General features: G+C 39.9%; 2 protein-coding genes across 2 annotated transcripts in view; one reads left to right on the forward strand and one right to left on the reverse strand.

Annotated features, from left to right (window-relative positions):
* Positions 1-7773: 7773 nt before the first annotated feature.
* LOC119743974 lies at positions 7774-12193 on the forward strand. Its single transcript, XM_038220070.1, has 5 exons — positions 7774-7816; positions 8368-8418; positions 10134-10502; positions 11086-11295; positions 11704-12193. The coding sequence occupies exons 1-5, from the start codon at positions 7774-7776 to the stop codon at positions 11955-11957; spliced, it is 927 nt and encodes a 308-aa protein (XP_038075998.1). The 3' UTR covers positions 11958-12193.
* A 1682-nt stretch (positions 12194-13875) lies between these two features.
* LOC119746434 (demethylmenaquinone methyltransferase-like) overlaps positions 13876-22816 on the reverse strand; it is a 32133-nt gene continuing 23192 nt past the window's right edge. Inside the window, exons 2-3 of the mRNA XM_038223392.1 lie at positions 17400-17538; positions 13876-15766 (exon numbers count right to left, since the gene is read on the reverse strand). Coding sequence (XP_038079320.1) covers positions 15336-15766; positions 17400-17538 — 570 coding nt within the window. The 3' untranslated portion in view covers positions 13876-15335. The remainder of the gene's footprint in view (positions 15767-17399; positions 17539-22816) is intronic.

A 22816-nucleotide genomic window follows, 5' to 3' on the forward strand; every position in this document is an offset into this window, starting at 1 on the left:
CTGTAGTCTGGTTCCCTGACTCCATATAAGAAGAAACAGAGCAGTTTACATACATTGGGGAATTGTAAGGTCAGGGAACCAGTCTAGCTGGCTCGTACCCGTTCATAGGTTTGTAATCGATTGCAAACAAGTGCAATGGTCAATTGGGGCCAGTATTTGAAAAAAAAGCCAGTTGTTTCCAACGCTGATCGGCCGATCAGCGTTGGAAATTGATACAAAAATACCACTTTTCTTGAAAATGACAGTATACCAGGTGCCATAATTTCACAGGATGCTTTAGACTGTCATTTACCAACATCCTATTAAGGTATTTCGCAAAAACTTGGTAGTTTTATTTTTCGATGTTTGCAAATGTTGTATATTCCCTTTAAACGAAACAAACCCCAGTATAAAAACCCTGATCATAAAGTGATGTAGCCTCATCACAATTTGGGGGTGTGGTGGGGGAGGGGGAGGAGCTAGGGCAGGCGCAAAATACTTTGCTTGGTCATTATTTTTCTCCTCAATGCATCACACACAGCAATTAATTCTGGGCATTATGGTGAAACCTGAACAACTCTAAGTAAAATTCACCCACTTAAGTTTGCATACAAACTCTGGAAGCACCATACCATTAACTTTGCATGAAGAAAAAACACCGCGTTTCAATTTATATTTTATTTTATACTCGTTACATTTTCATAAGCGTAGTACATGTAAGAAAACTTTTGAATACAATTAGTTTAAACAGTAGACAAACTATTTTTTCTAAATACTTACAATTCTCAGCACTTGCTCTGTAGTAATGATTTCCAAATACATATAGATACAGTTTATTACAAAAATAAAACGTTCAATAAAATATTTCAAACTTTTACACCCGGGAAAATTTGCATTAGGGCGAAATTAAGTGCGATCATTGTTTGACCTCAATACCTTAATTCAATCACTTTCATGTAAGTCATGTGTACACATTATATAAGCAAGCTTTTCACTTTAAAAAAAAATGGATTTCCTAAACTTTGCAAAGCTATGTTGGAATTCCGACATTGTCCATGTCTAATTCTGAATATTCCCAGATTCCCACGCCGAGTGTCATAATACAGTATTCCCAGCATGTTATGAAAACAAAACTTCCTACAAAATTTCCTGAATTTTTCTTCATATTTCCCAGAGATATTTCCAAAGTTTGATGAGAAAAATTTTCTGGGAAGATGGCTGGGAATAGAAGTCAACAGGTGGTTGCAGCAAAGCAACTAAGGATACTGATAATACACAGGCAACTTGTTGACAGGGTGTGTAAGGCAAAAAAAAAAAAATCTGTCTCTGGTCAGCGCACGCGTCGATTTTAATCATGCGCGTCAACCTTTTTTTTCTTCTTCAAATTAACACGGAAGCTCCAACAGCGCCCTCTATTGCTGCACCTCCTCAAATTTTTGTATCAAGGAGCACCAAGGAATGGGGAAATTGCACCAAGGCAAATGATAAAGGGCACCAAGGCAAATGATGGAGGACACCAATGTATAATGAGGACACAAAAAAGCAAAATAGTACCCACCTTGTCTGTACAATTGAAGCTTGAAAAAAAAAACCACCCCCCCCCAAAAAAAACAACAACAACAACAACCAAACAACGCGTCATCGCATCAATTCCGGAACTTCGGTCTGACCAGAGACCGATTATTAATTTTTTTGGCCTAATATGCACACTGCATGAACACGCACAAGCCTCCGTAGCAAATCAATCAATGGACACAAGTTGGACACATGGCTCAAGATGCACATACGCCAAACTGCATGGGCCAAAACCTTTCCCTTCTCTGGGTGACTGTCAAATTCCCTGAGTTTTCCTTAAGATTGGTGTTTTTTCCAAATTCCTTGAGTTTTCCCCCACCTGGAAACATGGAAACGCATTTTCAAGGTTTTTTTTCCCTGATTTCCACAGTGGCTGGGAACCCTGCTATAATTTCTGGATTTGCAAATATTTTATTTGCCTTTTCTCATTGACAAGGCGGTGTGATGTTGTGAACTGATTCAGATTCAGATTGATGCTGAATACATACGAGTGATATAAATTTTAGCATACACATGTACGAGTACATGCGTGTATATATGAGTACATGCATTTATTACAGACATAAAAATGTTAAATTAGTCCTATCAAATTACCACTTGACCAGGTGCGCTGTGAGCAAGACTTGTTTTACACGTCCGAACCTCCAAGAAAATTATAAACGTCTTACATTGTAAAATCCTTGTTTTAGTTTTTAAGGCAATGAAATGTGACCCTATCAACCATGGTTGATAGAATTTATGGAACAAAGTTTCTTGCACAAATATGCAACAATTTTACGTACAATTTACAGTTTAGTATAACAATACAACGGTGATCAAATTATTGTTAAAGAATATTTTTTCCCGATTGTTCTGTGAACAATATTTCTTGGGTATTTGGGTTGTTTTTTTTATGAACAGGTCCTGAAAAAGCACATCATTTCCTGTGGGCCAATATAGCCTGATAAGTTATCTTCTTCTCTGCATCAGCATGAAGCAGGTCATGGTCACGGCCGAAAATCCAGCGTTCCGTAGGGCCTCCATGTATGGTTCCGGCTCCCAGCGGGTGCCATTAGGAAACAAACCGCGTTCCGCTGTCGCCCGAATTGAATCCAGGCACAAAGTCGTGACCATAAAACCCCCAGGTTTCAAGACTCGGTGCAGTTCCCCTGCGACCTTTGCCGGTTCCGGCCAGAAGAAGTAGCAGTAACAGTAGTGGTAGATGCGGTCCATGGAGGCATCTGAGTATGGCAGGCTGGCTGCGTCGCCGAGTTCAACCTGCACCATTCCCACTGGCATTTTCTGACTCCAGGGAACGCTTGGCTTCCATCACCATCTCTGGAGAATGGGAAATTTTCAAAGATGCAAAGAAAGAAGAGTAAATCAGCAACCTCATGCACATGTTCTTCAACTCACTTCCCAAAGGATTTTATGAACAATTTCATCCGAGAAAAAAATCATCAAAAGCACGCAACGCATTCAGCAATAACAGACATTTGGAGTCAGTGTGATCAAAGACTTAAACCACATTTGTTAGACCTCACTTAGAGTACAGCTCGGCTGCTTGGGATCCATATACACAAGATCAGATAACGCAGATTGAAGCTGTCCAACGCAGAGGAGCAAGATTTGTGTTCAGAGACTACGACAACAAGAGCAGCCCATCTGCTATGATCTCAGCACTGATATGGGATACTCTCTCATTGAGAAGAAAGGAGCACCGCCTCAACGTCTTCAACAATGGATTACACGGTCACCTAGCCCTCCCGGCAAGAACCATCTTACGCCCGACCACACGCTCATCTAGATTCTCAAACGCAAACACCTTCCTCAGACTACAAGCAAGAAAGGACTGTTATAAATACTCTTTTTTCCCAAGGACTGTTAACCGAGTGGAACCAATTACCTGTGAATATTACATCGATCACTGACAAACTACCCTTCAAGCAACAACTGTACAAGCACTTAAGAAACTAGAATCATCCATGCGCACTCACAACCCTGCTCGGTTTACTGCAACTGCAATGTAACAAGGAGTGTTGAGCAGTATTGATGCAGATGCAGACTACAAGTGGTGATTGTAAAAAAAAAACCAAGCGCGAGTGCACAAAAAGCTCTGACCCGGTTCCAGATGAATGGCTCGCTTCATGTGCAAAATAGACGCGCATGCGCATCGATGGAGACAAAGGGTCACGGTTCTGAACAATTTCACCAGGAGTGAATTTTCCTGAAGTTGGGTGTCTTAAAAAGTTCACAGTTTCACGGGTAAAGAGACACCAAGGTTGTGACATTTTTTTAAACTGCTTTTTGAAATGGTTTGTTGGTTCTTATATGTGATCAAATACTATACCATGTGCACACAATATAATGTGTTTGAAAAATAGCACTGCATTATGTTATTTGCAAGTTAATACTGCTTTTGAATGCCATATAAATGGTTTAATATTTAACTAGTTGAGCAAGATTCACAGTGCGTTATCCCAAATGTTTTATATGTAAACGAGACCCGTTTTTTTAGTGTCCCTTTTAATACATGGGAAATTTGTGTAATGTTTCTGAGAAATAAAAAGATTATTGGGTTCACTGGCATCACCATTAATTACATGTCTCACTTGATAAGTGTAAAAATTATTTTAAAAAAAATTGCACGCGTGCTTGGAACCTCTTTATCATTCGGCCAATTTACTAGGTTTCACGTGTATATGGGACACCAAATGGTGCCCCGCTTATCATGCACATTAGTCTAAGCAACCGTAAGCAAGTTATTTTCACAATAACCATTAATGTGTTATTCTGGGTCTACATAAAATTAACACACCACATCGAAGATGTATCATCACAAAAATAAGCAGAAAATTAATTTGATTTTCCCCTTACACGTGAAACCATGAATGGGTTTTGACATGTTATTTTTGGCATTATATTTCTTGAGTATATAATGTCTGATTTTGGCTACAATTAATGAGGAATGGCAATATCTTTACGTTATACTGAAAATTATTATTGAATTCCCTCCCTGTCAATCAAATTTTCCATTTTGGGTCAAACTGTCACAAGCTGGCACCCTAATTCATAAAATAACCCACATACGTTAATAGGCATCATCACGGCAGCGGTAACGCGATTTTCAACTGCCCTTCATTGATTCAATCTCTCTTTGTGATTATGGCAAGCGCGCCGCAGGCAGTGCACATGTAATACAGTGCGAAACCCGGTAGTGCACACACATTTTATATTAAAGGGAATGAGTAACATTTCAAATTTGCTACAAAATCCTTTATAAATTCAATCAACGCTCCATGGACTTTGTAAACAAAGGCGTCTGAATACTACATTCTTTCCAAAAGCATTTAATGTCATCATGAAAGTCAATGAAAATTTAAGATAATACAAATCAAATCCCCTTTAGCTGTACGGCAACTTAACAAATAAAGGATCACTAAACGACTGGAATTTGAAGTCTATGGTTATAATTAAAGGGAAGATATAACATTTGCAAACATCAAAAAACGAAATGATCCAATTATCACGAAATACCTTACTGGATTGTTAGGGAATGACAGTCTAAGCATCCTGTAAAATTGTGGCTCCTGGTGTGCTGACATTTTCAAGACAAATTGTATTTTTTCCAACGCTTTATTTCTTTGCAATTGATACCTGTGGCCGGGTACCGACAAGCCAGCTAAATTGATACTCCGGCTATACAATTCCCCAAAGTCTATAAATTGCTCCATTTCATCTTAAGTGGGGTCAGGAAACCAGATTACAAGAATATAATTGTTTTTCTTGTTTTTTTTTCCAGCACCTACAAGCCATAAACTTGAAACAAATAGTTTAACAATATTTGCTAAAACATATAAATCCTCCAAATGCACTCATTTCTGAAAATTGCCACAAACTACCAATGTAGGTAAGATGAGCCTTTGCATCATGGTAGAGATACTAAATAATGAAAGGTTTGCGGAAACACCACGTGCGAATAATTTCTCAACTAAAAGAATGGTTCTGAAAAGAACCAGAGGTATAAACTCGACGTTCCATGTTGTACATTCCCTTTAAGATGTATTCGCAACTGAATCCAGTTTTATCTGATGTATTTACTTTCAGCCGTGTATGCGGTACAAAAGGTCGTCGTACATTGCCTGTATGTAAATGATTTGCCTCACGTGACATTTAAAGCCAATAGTGAGAGCTTCAAGCGGCGCGGCGGTGGATTTGTATATAAAGGCGGACAAGAAGCATGTTTTTTTTTTTGGCCTTAGAAATATTTTCTTGTTCCTTTACCGCTTGTTCATCTTGTATAATAATAAAGAATATTTGTAAAGCGCCGGTATCCGCCTACAAAAAGGCGCTCATGGTGCTTGAGGAGAAAGTCAAAGTTAGGACTGTGCGTTGTGAGAGTAAACTTGTTTGTACATGTGAGGTTTTATGTTTATCTTAAAATGTTGTGATCATTGATGGATGGAGATGATTTTGATAGCCAGAGGGAGTTCGTTCCATACTCGGGCTGACGCTGCAGCAAAGGATCTATCACCCGATCGTCACACAGTAATGTTCAGCCTCTGACTAATGTTATGATGCGTAAAATTGGGCCCCCAAAAATATGGAATGTTGAAATTCCTGATTGTATTTTTAAATCCCTTATAATGCAGGAGAAGGCATCGTAGATTTCTAAATTTTCCGGCGGGGGGGGGGGGGGGGGCACGCCCCGAACCACATGAACGCAGTCAACCCCCCCCCCCATTCCTGAAAGCTAGATCATCCCCTGTTTTTATATAAACTTGTTTTGTTTATGTCACCTGGAAGCAAGAACTTTCAAATAAACAATATTTGATTGTACCATTAAGCCATATTGATCTATTATAGCCGCTTCTGCGTATCGCCGGTAAACGACCGCTATACCTCCATGTTAGGCCCCCCCCCAAAAAAAATATTCGGTCTCTGGTCAGACCAAAGTTCCGGAATTGACGCGGCCACGCGGCTTTTTTTTTTTTAATTGCTTTATTTTTTCTTCAAGCTTGGATTGTACAGACAAGGTAGGTACTATTTTGCTTTTTTGGTGTCCTCATGTACATTGGTGTCCTCCATAACTTGCCTTGGTGCTTTCGATCATTTGCCTTGGTGCAATTTCCCATTCCTTAATGCTCTTTGGTAAAAAAAAAAAGAGGAGGTGCGGAAATAGAGGGCGCTGTTGGAGCTACCGCGGAACATTTTGGAAAAAAAAAGATCGACGCGCATGATTAGAATCGACGCGCGCGCTGACCAGAGACCGACCTATTTGTTTTTTGGCCTTACCGCTACATACACCGCGCGCCGCGCCAGCTAGTTGTATTGCCGTTTGCCTCAACGACCCTTGCGTGTGCTTTTGTCTGCACGTACATACGTACGCCCCACAAACACATCCGTTAACAGCTGTACATGCACGGTGGTGGTAAGAGCTTAACATAATTTAATGAAGGAATTTGCAAAGCATACAAAAATCTGTTGTGGTTTCTTTACCGCTTTTTCTTGTTGTATGCGCTACTGCGTATCGCCGGTAAACGACCGCTGCAAGTCTACTTTTCACCTGCACAATAATCCTATGGTGTCCGTGCGAGACAAAGCGGGTGACAATATGTATAAAAACTAGTTAATGCTACGAAGTTTAAGCAAAAAGTAAAAACATTTTTCTTGGAGTACAAGCAAACAAGGAGAAGCAAATGCTTGATTTCGTATGAATAAAAATTTCCTTTACTGTACAGCATTTACTAAACAACAGGAAGCAAATGCTTCTTTATGGTGTCCAAAATCTGCCATCCTGATTGTATTTTTAAATCCCTTATATTATAATGCAGGAGAAGGCATCGTAGATTTCTAAATTTTCCGGGGGGGGGGGGGGGGGGAGGGGGGCACGCCCCGAACCACCTGCACGCAGTCAACCCCCCCCCCCCCCATTCCTGAAAGCTAGATCATCCCCTGTTTTTATATAAACTTGTTTTGTTTATGTCACCTGGAAGCAAGAAATTTCAAATAAACAATATTTGTTTGTACCGTTAAGCCAATATTGATCTATTATAGCCGCTTCTGCGTATCGCCGGTAAACGACCGCTGCAAGTCTACTTCTCATTTAATATGGCTTGATGTTGAGCGCGCCAGCTGGTTGTATATACATAGTCAGCCTCACCGTCACAACGAACGACCCTATTTATAGACACAGTGTATTTCCTGTGTGTAAATAGGGAGAGTGAAGGTCCTGGAGTCATGAGGCATGGCATCATAAGCTCACTGGAGCGGAGCGAGTCCGGTGCGTGCTGTTGAGTACGGGTGGATGAGGTCGATGAGATACTCCGGTGCATTGTTGTGGAGGATTTTGTACAGGAATAGGCCAAGTTTGTATTTGATTGTGTATGATACTGCAAGCCAGTGGAGATCTGCTAATACAGGAGTGATGTGAGAATGTTTACTATATAGTGAGAGAGATTAAAAAAAAAAAAAATGAAACATGGTGAAACCCAGGCAGAGAAGTTGAAAGCAAAATGAGAAGAGTTTTAAATCACTTAATAAAGATTCGAAGAAGCAAAATTTTGCACATGGGATTTTATGCGGTTGCTCTGTACACACTTTAATTTTTTTTTCAGTCATGCAGTACTCTCAAAATAAGGAAAAATTCTCAAAAAAAACCCCGGAAGCACGTGTTAGCGAACTTCACGTGAGGCTACCTTTTTTTCACAGATCATGTTTGTGATGTTGTGAGGCATAGCCTAGTTTAAATCCTTCCATATTTTGCTTTCAAATGTACTTTACTATGGCTTGACATTTGGAGTATTAATACAATTTTCTGTTTGTTCTTTTTAGCGGCGTTGCTCAACATGATCCAAGCGCCCATAGACCTGTGGATGGTTCTAGGTAAATAAATTGCATCCCTTGCGCACTTCAGTCAGACCATAAAAATAATGTGCACATGCGCCAGTTACGTTTTGCACTTTGTCAATTTTTGAAACGAACTAGTTTCTAGGTATTTTTTTCCAATGGAGACGTAAAAAGAGATTATTGCCACTTAGGCCTGTGTGTGAACAGGAACGTATAGTTGCAGTGAAATAACACTTCGACGCAAAACAGCGGCATGCATGTAGGCCTATGCTACAAATATTATGTGTTCCAGGAAACCTTATTCCCAAAGGTTACTTTCTTTTCAACCTCATTAACCCCTGGGTGGGTAACTTAATTATTCGATATACAGCAATAGCAAGCAATGGTTTTGTATTTTGTATTCTGTGTTTTATTTCCAGCGTGTACTATAACGTGATTTAACTTCAATGTGAATTACGTCCACTCAATCTAAAATCCATTCCCCCTGGCTGGATAAGATTGTTACATTTTAACTTTGAAAACAAATCGTGTTTTCTGATTTTATATACGCCGAGAATTGATTCTGTTTTTACCCCAGACATAACTAGCACCGCATACGAAAATAAAACACTGATTTAAAGCAAAGCCAGGCACCAGACTATTCCTAATTTGCATACATGTGTAAGATTTTGGAACACGGTAATGATCCAATACCAGGGTCAGAGAGAGCAGGTAGTGGTGGGAGCGTTGTACTGCTCGACACAATGGAGAACGAGGTTGTTTTGCAGGTATCTCAGAGGGTGTTTTTCTTTGTTATTCAAATAATGTTATAATAAACGCACAAAAGGTTTACTCATGTCCATCAGCAGGCAATACGAAACCGTTGCCCTCTAACTCCGTCTAAACGCATAAGGTCTATAACCAAGACAGTGACGTAACTTGGGTTCGTTTACAATAAACATTTCATTTTGCCCTCCCTCAATTCTAATGGGGCGGGGGGGGGGGCCTTAGTTACGCCACTGGACAGAGATAGACATTATCACTCGGCTAAAAGAAAAACTCTCAGCTAGCCGTTAAGTTCGGCTTGTAAGTTTTGTTTGTTTTCATATCATATTGGAATATTAATTTTTACAAACAAGGATCGCAAATTTATTCGTAAGATGGAATTTGCATCTGGCTGATGTAATTATGAGGGTGTTGCCCTTCACCGACGTATAAACTCTGTATAATCAGTGTGTTACCTCCCGAGTGAAAGTTAGAAACAAAATTCTGAGTCACCCGAGTGATTCTTTTCTAACTTTCACTCGGGAGGCACCACTCTGAGTATACAGTGTTTATACATCGGTGAAGGGCAAAACCTGATACTGATCGAAAATGTCTTTATTGTTTGTGTGCACATTATAATAATGACCCTGAGAGGAGTTAATTTTGTCTGAAACATAAAATTACTCTGCAGAGTTGTTTAATGATCAATCGCTTAAATTATTGATACAGAGCTAGATTTAGCATGTGTTACAAACGTGCACCAATCTCGGACTGACCCATACAAAGTGTTTTCCCCCCCTTCAGTCACATGTGGTTTTACGGGGTAAAATTGCTTTGCCAAAACTGCCATATACAAGTTGAACTGGACCACAATCCTTTTTAAGTGTAATATGCAACAATTTTTGTTTTAAACCTGCTCGGTTGATTGTCCACCATCTTGATTCTTTAGAATTTGTTCACGTATTATAGTTTCTAATCGATCCCTTGGAATATTATCCCCGTTGTAGTTGTTTCAGTGGTGGTGGTGGTTATTTGTACCCAAGCAAGTAACAACGAGGATGGAACCATCATTCTGGAGCGGGGGCACCCTGGCATCTTGTCCTGCCCTCCCTTCGCATCCGGACGAATCACGCTGGATCAGATCGACGCCATGTACTGGTACTTCCCTGAAAAACGGGATGAAAACATCTTGATCTCCTACTTCCTTGGAAATACCGCTCCACAAAACGGTATACCGGAGGGCGTGTATGACATCAACAGAAACCTCACTCTGGTTATTGAGAACGTTACCGACTCAGATGAAGGGACCTACTTCTGTAGCGTCAAACCGAATTGGGAACCCTTGATTGACGGGCACGTGGCTATGCGTGTCAAAGGTGAGTGGGTTGGCGATAGGTATGTTTTTGCCTGAGCTGGTCAAAAGCATGAATGTCGGCCCGCGTTTCATTCGGTTATAGCTCCAGTTTTTAACCATCAATATTCTGAAGGGTGGAAACATATAACGAAAAATTATATATATATATTTTTTAGCATACCGTCCATTTGGGATTTAGAAGTCAACTTTTTTGAGAACGCTGTGCCTGTGGCTTGGATATCTGGTTTGCACAAAAAAACACCCTAAAAACAAAAATTGATATAAAATCCAGGAAGTCTGAACACTTTTGTTCTCAACTTTTTTTCAATGATTTTTTAAGGGAACTGCATGTTCTTTAAAAAAAAAACCTTTGATATAGCAGCTTTGTGCCCATGAAAACCCTTTAACGTGCTTTATGTTCCTGCTTTTTATATAGTTGTTGGTTGATGATATAGTTTTACCTTTGTACTGGTTGGTGGACATGTATGGTAAAACATGGAGTGTTAAACGTTTCGAGCATTTTTAGCATTTGTATTCTGGTGATACGCTAAAAGTCTCATTTTTCTCCTACATTTGTCAACAACGTATTTTTGGTGTGTGTTTAGTATCTCCCAAGCAGCCGTTTCCCGACGTCACCCAATGCACGCGGCGAATCTCCGTGACTGCGTGCGAGGCAGTATTGCCGTACGACTTTAAGAAACCAATGCTGACCTGCATCGTACAGAATGTTAGGCCTGCCGTGTCTCTCCGATGGCTGCTTGAGTATAGTGACGGAGACACACAACTCATCAGCGACAGATTCACCGTAACACAAAGTACGTATATACAGGGTGATTAAAAAGAGGAAACCCAAATGTCGGGCCCATTGTTTCAAATTATGAAAATTGGCATCAAGTGTTCACAGCATCCAATTTTGTAAACTGTCACATGGTCTTTACTGATCTCGAGGGCGCCTCATCATCCCCGTTTGGAATGGAAAGTAATCCGGTTGTATATTCTTGCTGCATCATGTCTCTGAATTAAAACGTGTTTACAAGAGGAACATGAAAGCACGATTTCAAAATAAGGGCCCGATTTCACGGAGATGCTGAAGTTAAGGGAAAACAAGTTTCTCAAGTTTTGTTGTAGGCAAGACATTTAAATGATTATAAAGTTTATGCAATTATCTTGTGTTCTCAGCTATACATAATTAATAACGTCCCTGTTTTTGTGGTATGTTTTAGGCGACTATTCGGTCAACACCTTCACTACCTCAGCATCAATCCCAATTACAGCGAGTAGTGTGGACAAGTACATGTACAGATGTCAAGCGTGCGGAGAGGGTCTAGCATCCAGGAATGGTAGCCACCTGACGGTGACTGTCACCACAGCTCCCTCTACGCCTACCCGCCCACGTGAGCCTCAATATTATTTTGCTCTTGGCCAGTGGCGTAGCATCCGGGGGATGAAAATACTTTTGTTTGTGAAATCTTTCTGAAATAAATCTCATTGAAAGAGTGGCAGTGATATTTCATGGTTATCCTTACTTAAGAACTTCAAGACCAATAAGCAAGCAAGTATCTTTCACGTGCTTTATTTAAAGTGTCTTGATAAGAAGTATTAAAGTCGCCTTTATAAGAGCCAACAAAAGCAACATTTTTTGACGACTGAGCATCACACACTGAGGCATTCATCGAAATTATGAATATTCACTAGAGTCAGTTTATAACGAATTAAAACATAACGTTTTTGCAGGTTTCACATCACTTCAATCTACCACAACTGCCTTGGCGGCTACGTTTGGTGACACCTCTGCAGTGACAGGCACTCCAGATAGCTCTGCAAGTGCCCCGACTTGGCTTATTGTTACTCTTTGCCTGTCATTAATTGCCAACCTCGGTTGCGTTATTGCTGTAGTAGTACTATGCAAGGTATGTTGGGGCCTATGCGTCAATACCCTCTTGGACAAAATAATGTATGCACTAAACTTTTTTTCCGAGTTGCAGTTTTAAGTACATATCATGGGCGTAAATGCCAAGGGGGGGGGGGGGTGGAGGGGGTTATACACCCCACTTTTTGACCGGGGTGGGCTATTGAATCATCCCCCGCACTTTTTTGTGATGGCAAAAAAAAATGCGGATTTCGAGGCAGTTTTTGAACATCCCAACAACAAAAATGTATTCAATAGCACTGAAAAATGGAGAAACAAAGTACAAAAGCTTTTAAAATGCGCCGTTTGATGTAAGCGCGAGTATACATATTGATATACATCTATATCCCGAAGAGCGCCCCCCCCCCCCCCCCGCCTTTCCACGGCTGGGCAATTCTTGGATTTTGGTCATCCCCATCTCCTCCCCCCCCCCCCCCCCCCCCACACACACACTTGCCGGCACAGCTTTACGCCACTGGTGCATATTAAACAAAGAGTGTCTAGACATAATACAGGAACGATGATCCTGTCTCTGTCTTGTTAATGATGGCCGCTGATGATGTATGTAGTTGTAAAAAAGGGGAAACATAACCAAAACAATTGCTTCCTTTAATGTCCGTGAGTGCCTTTATAGTCTACTTTTTTATGTAAGGATTATCTTGCTTTTTTATGTTATAGTTGGTTATACACTAAATTGGTTACGCACTCTTTATGTCATGCATTCTGTTGTATCATTGTCATCATTCTTTCAGATATGGCCGAGGAAGCCTGATGGACAAGCATCAGAACCGAATTGCGAAAATGATAGAATGATTGAGATTTTACCCAACGGCGCCCTTGGGACTGAACAAAATGAAAGCAATGTTTAGTTTATTAGGTGACCAATATTTGCAAAGTTTATTTATTTAAAATTTCAATCAACGAAAACCTTGGTGTATTGATTTTTAGTATGATTGTAACTGCTTTAACACGTGTCTCTGATTTTTTTTAATGCAATTGTTACGTCTACAGGACACTGTGGACCTTTACAATTTTCACGAATGATGAAAGTATACTTTCTGTATTCTGCAACTGACGAAAAATGTCTTCATCAGTTTTGCTGGATTTGAGGATCAAAATACTCTACATGTGTTTTGGACTATTTACACCTGATTTGGACTATTACCCATATACGTGTAAACCTGTGTGTATAGCAAATCAAGAGTCACAAATTGTAACCAATGACCGAGAAGGCTTGGAGGGGTGATCGGCCAATCAGATATCTTGTTCTGAGATACTTGACAAAGCCTGACTGGGGGCCGGCCAATGAGAATATAGAAGTAGTGTTGGTTCATCAGAGGTAGAAAGTTGGGGCGGGAAGGAAAAAGTTGCATTATGCTGTCACTTTTGTCTCAGCCTCTGAAGGAACAACTTGTACAGTCATAATCACATCCCCTTCCTCCTCCATTCCTTCTGAAATATTCGAACAGAATAAAACAACCCTTGATGATTTTTTACTCATTAATACTCTTTGTAAATAATGCGTAGGTTAAACAAAGCACATTGTACACATTTATGTAGAGTTTTTGTTACTGTCGCCGTCACCATAATAATTATGAACAATAATGTGCTGCAGGCATGACGGGTCGGCAGTGTCTAGATTTCGATACCCAACATAATAATGAACAAAACAAACTTCTTACTGAGGTGTGCACACACACACAAACTTTTTGTGTTTGCTTGTACACTGTATTGTATTTTTGTTTGCTTGTAAATACACCAGTTGTGCCTATGAAGTGTGTTGGGTATGGACTTGAAGTAAGAGTAGTCGACTATTGATGTACCGCCAATGCGCATGCGTGCGCGTCTTTGTGGAAAGTTCCAGTAGGCCCTACTTAACTTTACCTCTATCTTGTTCAAGTGATAGTTTTGACATGACAATATGTTTGGCCCTTTTAGGCCCTTTCTGACAGTTACACATGTCTCCGTGTCAATTATTGAGTTGTAGAGTTACCCCTAGGACACAACGTGTATATTGTTTTATACAAAGCAAATGACCTCGATCGATGCCCACTATTTGTTGACCCATTCATTCCATGACTCACTGGCCATTTGACATTGTAAGTTTCGAAGTACAGCAAATATAGTTGTTTAAGATGTTATTGCTCATTCATAGTCATCTTTAGTTCTGAGAATCTAGCAAACAAAGAAAGTGACCAAATTATTCCCTTCTGAAATACATGTGTATCTGTAACTTTCAACTACCGGTACATCCGATCCTGTTTCCACAAGCACTGCCCCATGAGCAGTTCTTGAATTCACTTGGTATCATTCATTCATTCCATCAGCCATTCATAGTCAGTATTAATATTCAGTACTTCCTCAGCAGTATATTCAGTATTCGTCGGTCAGTTCTCTATTCCTCAGTTCACCTTTCAACGAGTCCAGTTAACTCATATTAATAATTGTTGTGGAATAAACTAAGTCGTGGTTATCAACTATTTATGTATTGACTACCTATTCCCCAACAGACACACCGCAGTAATTGATTACATTCGGGGTGATTTATCATGGCAATCATTGTTGATTTATCATGTCAATCACGCCGGTCTGCAGGCGTAATGACAGGCGTCAACCTTTGCGAAATGGCTAAACGTTTTACTGTTTAATCGGTTCAAAATTTGTGTTAAACGTTTACAAAATTAAACAGAAAGTCACATCCTTAAAGATAGATCCAAGTAGTTGATGACTTTGTTAACTGCGTTGATAGAATTTATGGAACAAAGTTTTCTGCACAAAAATAAAAGAATTTTAGGTACAATTTACAGATTAGAATAACAATACAACGGGTTAAAAAAGGTTCCCTGGGACTTAAGACTGAATATTTTTCCCAATTGTTCTCTGAACAATATTTCTTGGGTATTTGGGGTTTTTTTTTTGAATGAACAGGTCTTGAAAAAAAACCCATCATTTCCTGTGGGCTAATATAACCTGATAAGTAATCTTCTTCTCTGCATCAGCATGAAGCAGGTCTTCCATGGTCACGTCGGAAAATCCAGCATTCCGTAGGGCCTCCATGTATGGTTCCGGCTCCCAGTGGGTGCCGTCAGGAAACAAACCGCGTTCCGCTGTCGCCCGAACTGAATCAAGGCACAAAGTGGTGACCATAAAACCCCCGGGTTTCAAGACTCGGTGCAGTTGCCCTGCGACCTTTGCCGGTTCCGGCCAGAAGTAGTAGCAGTTACAGTGGTAGATGCGGTCCATGGAGGCATCCGGGTACGGCAAGCTGGCTGCATCGCCCAGTTCAACTTGAACTTTCCCACTTGCAATTTCGGACTCCAGGGAACGCTGGGCTTCCTTTACCATCTCTGGAGAATAGTCGATGCCATACACTTTACCTAACGGCAAATTCCAAAGATAAAGTATGTTGTGTAAATCAGAAGTGTTCTTCAACTCACTTCCGAACAATGTTATGAAAAACTGCATCCGAATCTAACGATAAAATACAACTTTAATCCAACAAAAGCAGCACAAACGTGGAACAGAACAATAACATACATTTGATGTCAAGGTGATCAAAGACTACAGTACAAGTACTGACTGATAAAGAAAACAAGTGCAATTGCCCAATAAGCTCTGGCCGTATGAAAGTATGGCATGAAAAGATACAAAAACTAACTTGCAGGCATGCAACTTGGAAGAAACTAAAAACGAGGAAACTCTAATCTTTACAAGACTTTGTACAGTGTTTTTCAGTTTTGAATGGCACAACGTGAAGTGAAAAACGAGGAAATCAGCTGATCTGAGGAAATGTTGCATGCCTGAACTTGGTAGTGATTGTCAATTGAAATAAGAATTTCCCATTTTGTTGAAAGTCACAATGCAAAATATTAGTGACTTTCATGATACAAAGTTCCCATGCCCTGAGACACATAAAAATGACACAGGGCCAGAGGCAGGGGTGATGTATAGTGACAGGTGTGTAGAAGCCCCCTAAAGTTTGTAGCGCACAAAAATACCACGTGACTAAAACATTAGCTCACATTATTTTGCCTCTATTCAAAAAAATTCATAGACAATGTCACGAATTGTTACAAACAATTTTTGTCACTCTAATCTTTACAAGACTTTGTACAGTGTTTTTCAGTTTTGAATGGCACAACGTGAAGTGAAAAACGAGGAAATCAGCTGATCTGAGGAAATGTTGCATGCCTGAACTTGGTAGTGATTGTCAATTGAAATAAGAATTTCCCATTTTGTTGAAAGTCACAATGCAAAATATTAGTGACTTTCATGATACAAAGTTCCCATGCCCTGAGACACATCAAAATGACACAGGGCCAGAGGCAGGGGTGATGTATAGTGACAGGTGTGTAGAAGCCCCCTAAAGTTTGTAGCGCACAAAAATACCACATGACTATAACATTAGCGCACATTCTTTTGCCTCTATTCAAAAAATTTCATTAACATTGTTACAAATTATTACAAACAATTTTTGTCAAGTATTTATAATGTATTTTGTTTGCTTTTCTTGGACAGTTACAATTGGTCAGGCATGCAACTGGGAAATCACAAAAAAAGAGGAAATTCAAATTTTTCCCAGACTTTGTACAGTGTTTTTCTATTTTCAATGGCACACATGGGAAGTAAAAAAAGAGGAAATCAGCTGATCCGAGGAAAAGTTGCATGCCTGATTGGTACTTACAGCTTTATGGGCCAATTAGGGGGGTTCGTTTTTTCGTACTGACCTAAGGATCTAGACCAATTTACCTACACCGTACCCTAGTGATTTAATGCATTTTGTTTGCTTTTTCTTTTTGGACAGTTACAATTTGGCACTTACAGCTTTACTGGTGTAAGTTAGGGGGCTCATTTTTCGTTTTTTGGACCGAAATTCATAGACAGAAGGATCTAGACCAACCTACCTACACCATATTCGAGTGACTTGTAAAAGCTCTGTTGCCAGAGCTTAAAAATTCACTTATGAACTGTCACACCGTAACTTCAATGCCTCTCCAACGGCAAACCTACCACCAACAATGGTTTCAGCAGCAGCCTTCAGACCGACCCCTGGCCCAAAGCCAATCTCCAGAACATGATGCTGTGGCTCAAGATGGCACAGTCGTACTGCATTTAACTCCAAGTACACGTTCTTCCGTTTGAAGACTCTCTATTGAATTTCAAATTTGAAAATGATCAAAATTAACAATAATAAAAAAAGACCCATTACCGTGTACATACTGTAACAAATATATGACTGGAATTTCCAGTCTATGTTTCGAACTATACCTACTGGTGAGAATTTGGATGAATGATCGCTGCTTTCATCAAGTTCATGTGGTGCACATGTGAGATTAGAACAATATGCTGCTGGCACTTCATGTTGTTTGAATTAATTTTACAAGTTTACTAAATTCTCCATACATCACCAGGGTCTCCATCAGTTTATCCCTGCCCATTCGCGGGGTAGGCGCTACAGGCGAAAAATCAAATTGCGCCTCGTTCTGGGCCGCGCAAACGTTAGGGTAGGCCTACATTAGTCCCACTAACTGGGGCACTAGAACTCCTTTTTTGATATTTGAGATGTTGGTCTGTCGTACTAGCGTCCCACAACGGAATTATTGTCAAAGTGACAATTTCAAAATTCACCACAAAAATCACGCAAAATACTTGACAAAAATACCTTTGAAAGCACCTACTGGCATTTCCACATGTCAAAGACGAAGAAATGGGGCTTCGATGATACTCACCAATATGTTTTGGGTTGAAAATCCGTGAAATTCAACCACTATTGAACAGACATCATACAGCGATCATTCAAAAACGCTTATGGCTTTTATCTACTAACGCATTGTATGCTTTCAGGTCAACTCGGTCCGTGACCAACTCGGTCCGAGTCAACTCGGTCCGTAACCGACTCGGTCCATGACCGACTCGGTCCGTAACCGACTCGGCCCACGACCGACTCAGTTCGTGACCAACTCGGTCCGTAACCAACTCGGTCCATGTCCAACTCGGTCCATGTCCAACTCGGTCCGTAACCAGCTCGGTCCCTCGTATGGGAAAATGTACGCAAAAAGATTGCATTTTTTTGTAACAAGGCAATCCCATCCCGAAAGTATTTTAGGCGGCCCACCCCTTCGCCAGCTGAGCTGAGGTTGCATGGACCATGGAGGAAGAAATACACATAGGGCCCTACATATGTCCCTAAAAAGTTTTCCAAATCCGAAGTCATAAAAAAACTGATTTTTGACCAAAAAATCTAACTTCAGAAAATTAAGTCAAATGTTCACACAAGGTGGTTAGAGACCAGAAATGAATTCCTGCGAGAATTCAGCTCACTACAGTCATGATCCAGGGAGAAAACAAACATTTTACCTCTTTACCAAAATGTCTGAAATCTGAAAAGTTTTCCATATCCGCGGTCATCAAAAAAACTGATTTTTGACCAAAAAATCCAACTCCACGAAATTAAGTCAAATGTTCACACAAGCTGGGTAGAGGCCAGAAATGAATCCCCGAGAGATTTCAGCTCCCTACAGTCAGGATCCAGGGAGAAAACAAACACTTAAAGTTTTTACCAAAATGTCTCAAATCTGCACAGTTTTCCATATCCGCGGTCATCAAAAAAACTGATTTTTGACCAAAAAATACAACTCCACGAAATTAAATCAAATGTTCACACAAGCTGGGTAGAGGCAAGAAATGAATCCCCGAGAGATTACAGCTCCCTACCGATAGGATCCAGGGAGAAAACATACCTTTTTTTTTTTTTACCAAAATGTCTCAAATCTGAAAAGTTTTCCATATCCGCGATCATCAAAAAAACTGATTTCTGACCAAAATATCCAACTTCACGAAATAAAGTCAAACGTTCACACAAGCTGGGTAGAGGCCAGAAATGCATCCCTGAGAGATTTCAGCTCCCTACCGATAGGATTTAGGCAGAAAACATACAATTTGTTTTTTTACCAAAATGTCTCAAATCTGAAAAGTTTTCCATATCCGCGGTCATCAAAAAAGCTGATTTTTAACCAAAAAATCCAACTTCACGAAATTAAGTCAAATGTTCACACAAGCTGGGTAGAGGCCAGAAATGAATCCCCGAGAGATTTCAGCTCCCTACAGTCAGGATCCAGGGAGAAAACAAACACTTTAGGTTTTTACCAAAATGTCTCAAATCTGCACAGTTTTCCATATCCGCGGTCATAAACAAAAATTGATTTTTGACCAAAAAATACAACTCCACGAAATTAAGTCAAATGTTCACACAAGCTGGGTAGAGGCCAGAAATGAATCCCCGAGAGATTTCAGCTCCCTACAGTCAGGATCCAGGGAGAAAACAAACACTTTAGGTTTTTACCAAAATGTCTCAAATCTGCACAGTTTTCCATATCCGCGGTCATCAAAAAAACTGATTTTTGACCAAAAAATACAACTCCACGAAATTAAGTAAATATTCACACAAGCTGGGTAGAGGCCAGAAATGAATCCCCGAGAGATTTCAGCTCCCTACCAATAGGATCCAGGGAGAAAACATACAATTTAGTTTTTTACCAAAATGTCTCAAATCTGAAAAGTTTTCCATATCCGCGGTCATCAAAAAAACTGATTTTTGACCAAAAAATCCAACTTCACGAAATTAAGTCAAACGTTCACACAAGCTGGGTAGAGGCCAGAAATGAATCCCCGAGAGATTTCAGCTCCCTACCGATAGGATCCAGGGAGAAAACATACATTTTAGTTTTTTACCAAAATGTCTCAAATCTGAAAAGTTTTCCATATCCGCGGTCATCAAAAAAACTCATTTTTGACCAAAAAATCCAACTCCACGAAATTGAGTCAAATGTTCACACAAGCTGGGTAGAGGCCAGAAATGAATCCCTGAGAGATCTCATCTCCCTATCAATAGGATCCAGGGAGAAAACATACATTTTAGTTTTTTACCAAAATGTCTGAAATCTGAAAAGTTTTCCATATCCGCGGTCATCAAAAAAACTGATTTTTGACCAAAAAATCCAACTCCAAGAAATTAAGTCAAACGTTCACACAAGCTGGGTAGTGGCCAGCAGTGAGTCCCAGAGAGATTTCAGCTCCCTACAATCAGGATCCAGGGAGAAAACAAACATTTTAGTTTTTTACCAAAATCTCTCAAATCTGAAAAGTTTCCCATATCCGCGGTCATCAAAAAACTGATTTTTGACCAAAAAATCCAACTCCAAGAAAATTAAGTCAAATATTCACACAAGCTGGGTAGAGGCCAGCAATGAATCCCCGAGAGATTTCAGCTCACTACCAAAAGGATCCAGGGAGAAAACATACATTTTAGTTTTTTACCAAAATGTCTGAAATCTGAAAAGTTTTCCATATCCGCGGTCATCAAAAAAACTGATTTTTGACCAAAAAATCCAACTCCACGAAATTAAGTCAAATATTCACACAAGCTGGATAGAGGCCAGAAATGAATCCCTGAGAGATTTCAGCTCCCTACCGATAGGATCCAGGGAGAAACATACATTTGAGTTTTTTACCAAAATGTCTCAAATCTGAAAAGTTTTCCATATCCGCGGTCATCAAAAATCCTGATTTTTGACCAAAAAATCCAACTCAACGAAATTGAGTCAAATGTTCACACAAGCTGGGTAGAGGCCAGCAATGAATCCCAGAGAGATTTCAGCTCCCTACCGATAGCATCCAGGGAGAAAACATACAATTTAATTTTTTATAAAAATGTCTGAAATCTGAAAAGTTTTCCATATCCGCGGTCATCAAAAAAACTGAATTTTGACCAAAAAATCCAACTCCACGAAATTAAGTCAAATGTTCACACAAGCTGGGTAGAGGCCAGAAATGAATCCCCGAGAGATTTCAGCTAACTACCAATAGGATCCAGGGTGAAAACATACAATTTAGTTTTTTACCAAAATGTCTCTAATCTGAAAAGTTTTCCATATCCGCGGTCATCAAAAAAGCAGATTTTTGACAAAAAAAAATCCAATTTCACGACATTAAGTCAAATGTTCACACAAGCTGGGTAGAGGCCAGAAATGAATCCCCGAGAGATTTCAGCTCCCTACCGATAGGATCCAGGGAGAAAACATACAATTTAGTTTTTTACCAAAATGTCTCAAATCTGAAAAGTTTTCCATATCCGCGGTCATGAAAAAAGCTGATTTTTGACCAAAAAATACAACACCACGAAATTGAGTCAAATGTTCACACAAGCTGGGTAGAGGCCAGAAATGAATCCCCGAGAGATTTCAGCTCCCTACCGATAGGATCCAGGGAGAAAACATACAATTTAGTTTTTTACCAAAATGTCTCCAATCTGAAAAGTTTTCCATATCCGCGGTCATCAAAAAAGCTGATTTTTGACCAAAAAATCCAACTTCACGAAATTAAGTCAAACGTTCACACAAGCTGGGTACAGGCCAGCAATGAGTCCCCGTCAGATTTCAGCTCCCTACAGTCAGGATCCAGGGAGAAAACAAACATTTTAGTTTTTTACCAAAATGTCTCAAATCTGAAAAGTTTTCCATATCCGCGGTCATCAACAAAACCAATTTTTGACCAAAAAATCCAACTCCACGAAATTAAGTCAAATATTCACACAAGCTGGGTAGAGGCCATCAATGAATCCCCGAGAGATTTCAGCTCACTACGAATAGGATCCAGGGTGAAAACATACAATTTAATTTTTTACCAAAATGTCTCAAATCTGAAAAGTTTTCCATATCTGCGGTCATCAAAAAAGCTGATTTTTGACCAAAAAATCCAACTCTACGAAATTAAGTCAAATATTCACACAAGCTGGGTAGAGGCCAGCAATGAATCCCTGAGAGATTTCAGCTCCCTACCGATAGGATCCAGGGAGAAAACATACATTTTATTTTTTTTACCAAAATGTCTCAAATCTGAAAAGTTTTCCATATCCGCGGTCATCAAAAAAGCAGATTTTTTGACCAAAAAAAATCCAATTTCACGACATTAAGTCAAATGTTCACACAAGCTGGGTAGAGGCCAGAAATGAATCCCCGAGAGATTTCAGCTCCCTACCGATAGGATCCAGGGAGAAAACATACAATTTAGTTTTTTACCAAAATGTCTCAAATCTGAAAAGTTTTCCATATCCGCGGTCATCAAAAAAGCTGATTTTTGACCAAAAAATACAACTCCACGAAATTGAGTCAAATGTTCACACAAGCTGGGTAGAGGCCAGCAATGAATCCCCGAGAGATTTCAGCTCCCTACCGATAGGATCCAGGGAGAAATCATACATTTTAGTTTTTTACCAAAATGTCTCCAATCTGAAAAGTTTTCCATATCCGCGGTCATCAAAAATCCTGATTTTTGACCAAAAAATCCAACTCCACGAAATTGAGTCAAATGTTCACACAAGCTGGGTAGAGGCCAGAAATGAATCCCCGAGAGATTTCAGCTCCCTACCG

The sequence above is a fragment of the Patiria miniata genome, unplaced genomic scaffold (genome assembly GCF_015706575.1).
Source record: "Patiria miniata isolate m_02_andy unplaced genomic scaffold, ASM1570657v1 HiC_scaffold_12, whole genome shotgun sequence".
NCBI classification, from domain to species: Eukaryota; Metazoa; Echinodermata; class Asteroidea; order Valvatida; family Asterinidae; genus Patiria; species Patiria miniata.

Bases quoted from the DNA above. Each gene is read 5' to 3' on its own strand.
- LOC119743974 (XM_038220070.1), top strand. From the start codon at position 7,774: ATGAGGCATGGCATCATAAGCTCACTGGAGCGGAGCGAGTCCG. The intron at 7,817-8,367 runs GTGCGTGCTGTT...TGTTCTTTTTAG, and splicing joins ACTGGAGCGGAGCGAGTCCG to CGGCGTTGCTCAACATGATC. The intron at 8,419-10,133 runs GTAAATAAATTG...TCCCCGTTGTAG, and splicing joins AGACCTGTGGATGGTTCTAG to TTGTTTCAGTGGTGGTGGTG.